General features: G+C 36.9%; 1 protein-coding gene across 1 annotated transcript in view; it reads left to right on the top strand.

Annotated features, from left to right (window-relative positions):
* The window catches only part of LOC109841441 (subtilisin-like protease SBT4.3), a 6,520-nt gene extending 1,823 nt beyond the window's left edge, over window positions 1–4,697 (top strand). The window contains exons 7-10 of the mRNA XM_020410413.1: window positions 2,559–2,777; window positions 2,855–2,966; window positions 3,564–3,777; window positions 3,939–4,697. Coding sequence (XP_020266002.1) covers window positions 2,559–2,777; window positions 2,855–2,966; window positions 3,564–3,777; window positions 3,939–4,489 — 1,096 coding nt within the window. The 3' untranslated portion in view covers window positions 4,490–4,697. The remainder of the gene's footprint in view (window positions 1–2,558; window positions 2,778–2,854; window positions 2,967–3,563; window positions 3,778–3,938) is intronic.

Here is a 7,634-nt window from a genome sequence, read left to right as displayed (position 1 = left end):
TGATAGGTGATCAGAAGGTGGTCGAGGTAAAGCCCATGAAGTGAGGTTACGCTTATTTAGCCTTCACGGTGTCTACGGTCCTCCTCGTATTTATTCTTAGGATTAGTTGCGGATAGACCCCCTTTGATATCGCTCGGTTACGGATAGGCCCCCTTTAGTCAAGGGCAGATCCACGTAGGGCATAGTGGCGTCACGTGACATCGTTATTCTCCAAGACCCCAAACCATAAGCAAAGCCTGGGATTCTGGGGTGTTTGTTTCGGGTGGAAGCCTTTGGGAATCCATGAGAAGCCTCAGACACCGTCAAAAAGAGCAAAGGTTTCCGATTTATATGTTCTTGGTTCACAGAAAAAATTCTTAAGAAAGATTTTCTTTTGAGGTGGGTTTCTATTATATAAATAATGAATGATGTTGGGATTTGGTAAAATATAATAGTTAAATAATGAGGGAGAGGTTTTCATCTCAATTGGTTTCTTAGTTTTGGCTTTTGAACCAAACAAAGAAATGAGATAGAGAGTGTTTCCTCCCCATGTTTCCATGCTTTAAAAAAAACTATTTTCCAAAAACACATGGAAAGGAGTGGAAATAGGTTTTTTACTACTAAAAAGGGGTTCTTTTTTTTTAGGAAATGACACAAACATGCTCTTACGTACTTAATTTTGGTGGGATATAATGATTGTAGTATGTGGCTTTTTTCACTTGTATGTTCACATTATTGTATTTAACTGTTTATATGTTCGACTGACATTATACTTCGTACAAAAATTGGGTAAGTCATGAGTTGCAATGCAAAATGGAATGTTGTATTACTGATAAACTACGAGATTGGGATTCAAATGTACTATTACATTTTTTTTCAAAATATGAAAACTCTTCAGGAACAAAACATGAGATTGAGATTCAAGTTTATTGTTTATTATTTAGAACAAAATGATCAAACCCCCTTACTATGTGTATGTGTTTCAATGTGATCATTTTGTGAGCTCACGGTCTAATGACATGATAGTATTTTTAGTTTAAATTTCATGTAATTTGTGCAATTCAAAAAATTATTTTTCAATTTCGAAAAGGATTAAGAGTAAAACATTTTAAAAGAAAGTACTTTAAGAAAATTTTTTGGCCTGCGAGAAAGGAGACCGACTAATAAAAAACCATGAAGAAATACAAAGAAATATTGACATGTTATTAATCTGTTAAATAATTGATCATGGGCTAACAAAATGATCACATTGAACCCACAAACATAGCTTAAAGGGGCAAAATAGGTAAATTGGTCTCTGGAGGCCAAGTAGAGAGTTAACTCATACCTTAAGGATGATCGAGTTAGTCATTTTGCCTTATTATTTATGCACTGACATTAATTTTCAGAAATTCTGGATATGCCACTGTTATAGTTCTATTGTTGTGGATAGCCCCTTGAGGGAATTTTTTTTGCCTCTTCTACCCTTAGAGAAAGAGAAACTTGTTTCTTAACAAATAGGCCTCTTGAGGGTAATAGAGTCAAAAAAGAAGGAACAGAATTCACTTGGGAGGTCTATCTGCAACAATGGAACCATAGAGGTCGTAATTGGGTGATAGGGGGTGTATCTGCAATTAACCCTTATTTATACTGAAGTGAATAACAAAATATGAGGATCTCTCCATTTTCTCTTCAAATTATTGATAAGAGGGTCTACCTTGTCATGTTAATAGTAGTGCAAAAAATGTAATATAGTTGGCACTACCATTTCTTTAAGGCTACTGTTATCTTTTTGTTTGTATGATTTTTTTTCTCCCCTTTTATTTTATTTCATTTTATTTTTTTATTTATTATTTTTATTTTTATTTTTATTTTTTTATTTTTTATTTTATTTTATTTTATTTTTTATTTTTTTGAGTTTGAGAAATAAAAAAGGATAATCATAGATTTCTTTTATACCAAGTATGTTTTAGCATTTAATTAGATGATCAACACCGTCTATTTTGATCTACATAATCTAGAATGGCAATAAATTAACAATATGAATCTCTTAAAAATTAAAATCTACTGAACATTACCCATCAATGAGATTAAATGTTTATACTCTTAAAACTACAGAAATACCTTAACCCGATAATATGACTTCAAAACTACAACACGAAACGTGATCAACATTGTCTTCTTCTTATATTGTCTGCAGGGGAACTCCATCAACACCTTTGAAACAGAGAAGAAGTCTTCTCCGTTCATTTACGCAGGCAATGCACTGAAGAAGGGGTATCAGGGTTTTCATCCGGGGTAAGCACTTGTTCTTCATCATATTCATGAGGGTTAGTTGCGGATAGAACCCCTGTAGTTCTATTGTTGCACGTAGACCCACCCCCCAGGTGAGGAAGTTTTTTTTTTTTTTACTCTTCTACCTCAGAGAAAATAGACCTTCTGAGGGTAAGAGAGTCAAAAACAATTCACTTAGGAGGTATATTCGCAACGAAAAAAGCCTACAACGGGTTTATCTGCAGATTAGCTCTATTCATAATCTTGTTTCATATATTTGATGATTATATAACTTTGTTAACCTGGTCATCTTCTGCAATATGAAGGGCATGTGAACCCCAGTCCTTAGATGGAGATATAGTGAAAGGGAAGGTTGTGTTATGTGATGCGAGAATTATCGGAGATGAGCCTTTGCTTGCTGGTGCTAAGGGAGCAGTGATGGTTGACTATGATCACCTTGACTTATCTTGGCCCTTCCCTTTACCAGCTGTGGTTGTTGATGCTAATGAAGGGGACAGGCTGAGAAATTATATTAACAGTACTGGGTACGTATTTGTTCAGTCTGCAGGTGTTTGCCGTGACCTCTTTGTGTTAATGTAAAGTGTAAACATTCCTGAATCAGGAACCCAATGGCAAATATACATCAAACTTCTGCAGTCATTGATGGTTCGGCTCCTATGACCGCATCATTCTCTAGCAGAGGTCCGAACCTCGTCACACCAGATATCCTGAAGGTATGTTCATATTGATTGTTATAAGAGTGTATCTTGTAGCATCTAAATTGTGTTGCAAAATGCACATGTGTTTGAATATCAGGTTGTATTCAGATAAGGGTACGGATATCAAATATCTATATCTGGTAGGATACGGACACGGATACTTGCATTAGTAGATATGAGGTCTATTTTGATGATCCAAACTAAGTTTTTCAGACATGCCAAACATATTAATGGACTATAGTTTGAGAAACTTACTATATTAAAGCATTTCTTTTATCACATGACCTATATATTTTTCCATCTTGTTAATTTTTTTTCTTATCCACCATGTATCCGTATGTACTTTCTCTTATCCAATCCATCTCTGTATTAAAGTGGATATGTATATGGATTTTTCTTACTAAGGCATATTGGTATTTGTATCTGTATCCGTGATTAGTAAGTGGAAACGGGTATGGTAAGTGTCATATCTGATCCGTATCTGATCCATTTGCGCTAAACAGAGTTGATATATGCCTGGGGGCTTATTTGCACAAAGCTACTTAAGAAATGTTGTGTTGTATGATCATTGAACATGGATTCTGACTTCAAGATTTATTACTATTTTTGCAGCCTGATGTAAGTGCTCCTGGACTCAATATCCTCGCAGCCTGGTCCCCTGAGGCTCCGATATCAGGGTATGCGAACGATAAGCGTTCAGTGCAGTATAACATAATGTCTGGAACATCTGCATCCTGCCCTCATGCAACCGGAGTTGCAGCATATGTCAAATCTTTTCATCCTAATTTTTCACCAGCTGCACTCCTATCTGCTATAATGACGACTGGTATGTTTGTTCCTCTGAGTTATTCTTACCTTAGATATAGGATATATTTCAAAAACCTCAAGAAGTTTGCCGCATTTCAAAAACCTCAAGAAGTTTTGTGAAATTTACCCTTTATGTTGATCATGTTTCCTACCTGATGAGATCTAATTCCACCTGTGCAGCTAAAGCTATGGACCCAAACACTAATCCGGATGCAGAATTAGCCTACGGCTCAGGCCAGATCAATCCTCTCAAAGCAACAGATCCTGGTCTAGTCTACGATGCCGGCGTTAATGACTACATAAACTTTTTGTGCAGCTCAGGCTACAGCGCTGACAAGCTTAGGCTCATATCTGGAGATATAACCAACTGCAGCAAATCCTCAGTTCTTGCGAGAGATCTAAACTACCCTTCTATGGCATTTCAAGTAAACCCCGATACCGCGTACTCCGTAAATTTTTCGAGAACGGTAACAAACGTGGGTTCAGTGAAGGCTACATACAAAGCAGCGATTCAAACTCGCGGTAAAATCGAAGCTATTGTGCATCCTGACACACTGTCATTTGAGGGTTTAAACGAGAAGCAAAGTTTTGTTGTGTCGGCTTCTTCGAAGGAGGGTATTTTTTCGGAGGAAATTGCGTCGGCGTCGTTGATTTGGTCGGACGGAGTTCATAGCGTTAGGAGTCCTATTGTTATACATACTGGATCCATGGAATATGAGCTCCGAGATTGATCAAATTCAGCATCTTTTTTTTTTTTGCCCACCCTATAGAATAGTATTGTATCTCAACAATAACAATGTCATAATTCCTAAATTCTTTAGGTCGGCTGCACTAATCCTATTTTTTTTCCATTAGAAGTTTTGTTTAGAATTGTCTTCACGGTTAAGTTAATCAATCCTGTATCCTTCTTAATCGTTTTTAATCAAGGTTTATTATGCACACCATATAATCTCATCTTTCATATTCGAAAACCATCGATTGCAACCTTCTCATATCCATTCATCTAAAATAACAATGGAATTGTTAGTTTGCTAATCAACCCTCCTAACAATTTTTTAAAAAAAAAATTCAAAATTACTATGTATGTATATGTACAGTGGTAGTACAACAAAGTACGCGCATCAAAATCTTGAAAATTTCCAAGGACGGCAATCTAGCTTAGAACATGCGGATTCCCAATTACTTCTGCATCCGCCTCCAGCTCCATCGCAGCATTGGCAAGACATTCCGAGCGATTGAAATACTTTCATATATCCTAAACATGTAAATAAATAAATAAATAAATGAATAAATAAAGCTAGACAACATGAAAATGTCACGTAAACTCCCAAAACTTTTGCGTGTTTCCGAATGAATACATCATCAGATAACCCAACTTTTTGGGACTTATCTGAAACCGTTTTGGGGGGTTAAGTGACATTTAGTTATCTCAAAACGAGCCAAACTTCTTCACGGTGCTCTTGTGAAATTTACTCAAATTAAAAGGAGGACTTAGGCGAGATAATTGACCTCACCTTGTTTGAGAGAGGGAGAGGGCAACATCCTGGCTTCTGCAGGGAACAAAACCAAGAGGAGTAGAAATACAGAAGAAGCTTTAATGGGGTTGTCCATGTTCGATCTGGGTGCAGTGCAGCTCAAAATCAAACCATAGTTAGGTTTTTTATATACTCAAACGGATAGGATATCTAGAAGCAAAAGAGACAGGTTCCATGAAATCGTGTATAACTATTTTAATTAATGGGCTTCTAGAGGGACTAAATTTTAATGCACGCGTTAGTTTTGGCGGCCAACTCAAGTTAGTTTGACAATAGAAAGAGAAGGTTCCTCTCCTAATTTTGTTTGTTTTGCTCCAGCCTGTGACGTTGGTACTCACAAAATAAATTGTCTAATGAGTTGATGATGCTTATTTATTGACAAACACAACCTTATCTTTTCTCCAAGGATCACCCAAAATGATGCACGAAGTAATAATATATTACGTTAGTATGCTAGCTGTTATCTTTAATATTTTCATTTTGTAAACAATATCAATTACGGCCCCTATGCATTCAAACTCAAATTCTAGAAAACTTCAATGCGGTACAGACGGGGAAGATTCTGCAATTTTTCTAGAACTAAATCCACTTTCCTCCAAAAAAAAAAATTTTAAATTCACTAATTCTCAACCTGGTTTTTATTACGGTTTTGATTGATTTTATTGTTGATTTGAGTATTTGAGTGGCTAAATATCCAAAAAAAAAAAACCTCTTTAACTTTGGACGATTATCGAAAAAACCCCTTGACTTTTAAAATATCAAAAAAAACCCTTTTAAGTATCAAGATTATCACAACCCCCTAGGATTGGGCGTGGGCCGGGTTGACCTACGTGCTAACCCGACCCAGCCCATCATGAGTCACGACCCGGCCTGGCCCGTAGGGGGTCGGCCCCGACTAGGCCCATGATATACTCGAGTCACTGGCTGGTTGGGTCCAGCCTCAGACCCTGGATTAGAGAAGAAGGCACTGCCCACACCCGACGCGCCCGCGCCCTGGTCCATGATATATTTTTTGGTTAGGCTAGTTATTCTTTTAATCCTTTGGGTCTGCAACTAACTGTTCCTCTAGCCCTTTGGGTCTGAAACTAGCTGCCAACAAAGCCAAAATATCATATGTATTTGGCTCATAGGCCTTTTGATCCATTAAGAAATAAAGTAGCGATCTTTAAGCTTGATGTTGTTTACTTAGATGGACTAAAAAGTTTACTACTAGCTTAAAAATAGTTTAATACTAGCTTAAAAATAGTTTAATACAAGTTTAAATTACTAAAAAAATAAATTAGAAATAATTATATAATTGTAAATATAAGTTTAATATAATTAAAACAGTAAAAAATAGGAAAAAGTTTGGATGAAAAACACATGGGCCGGCACGTGACTCACGGGCCACTGGCCGGGTCAGACTAGGCCCGCACCTAGGCGGGTCGTGGACCGGGCTGGGCTCAGTCCCAGACCCGATATCAGAGAAATAGACTCGGCTCACTCTGACCCATTTAAAGTTGATGGGGTTTTTTTTATAACCCCTAAACTTATGTGGGGAATTCTAATATTTTGAATGTTAAAGGGAGTGTTCTAATAATCGAACAAAGTTAAGAGGATTTTATGACATTTAGCCTAATTTGAGTACGCGTCCTTGGTTAACCATCAATCTAACGTGTCGACAATTTGGGTGGTAAATATCAAGTAGAGACTGATTTCGAAACACTTAAAATTTTGGAGGATTAATTCAAGATATGATGATTCGGGAGACTATTTTCAATATATGGAAGAAATAATTCCCGTCCATTTCCTTCACTAAACTCTTAGCCATGATACGATATTTTCCCTGTCCTACTTTCTCTTCACTTCAATTAGGGGGTGTTTGTTTCGGGTGAGAACCCTTTGAAAGGGTAGGAAAGGCTCTGACATGGTCAAAATGTACAAAAAAGTTTCCAATGGTTTCCGTTCTTGTATTTGTTTCACCAAAAGTTTGACAATAGAAATAGAAGGTTCCTCCTATTTTTGGAGGACTAATTTAAAAGTGAGGGAAACACTAATTTTTGCAAGGAAACCAATTCTTCTCTAAAAAGTGATGAATTAGGGAGGAAAAGATTGGAAAGATGCGTTTTTAATAATAGTTAAATAATGAAACTAGTTCTTGTTTTTTTGCTTTTGAACCAAACAAAGGAATGAGATTGAAAATGTTTCCTCCCCATGTTCCCATGTCGAAACAAACAAACAAAATTGCTATTTAGAAACACAAGGAAAGGTGTGGAAATAGGTTTTCACTACTAGAAAAGTTTCCTTTTTTTGTGTGGGTGGTGGGGTGGGGTGGGGTGGGGTGGGGTGGGGTGGGGGGTGG

The sequence above is a fragment of the Asparagus officinalis genome, chromosome 5 (assembly GCF_001876935.1).
Source record: "Asparagus officinalis chromosome 5, Aspof.V1, whole genome shotgun sequence".
NCBI lineage: Eukaryota > Viridiplantae > Streptophyta > Magnoliopsida > Asparagales > Asparagaceae > Asparagus > Asparagus officinalis.
Note: the sequence above shows the minus strand (reverse complement) of the source record. Positions and strands in the feature narration are given on the sequence as shown.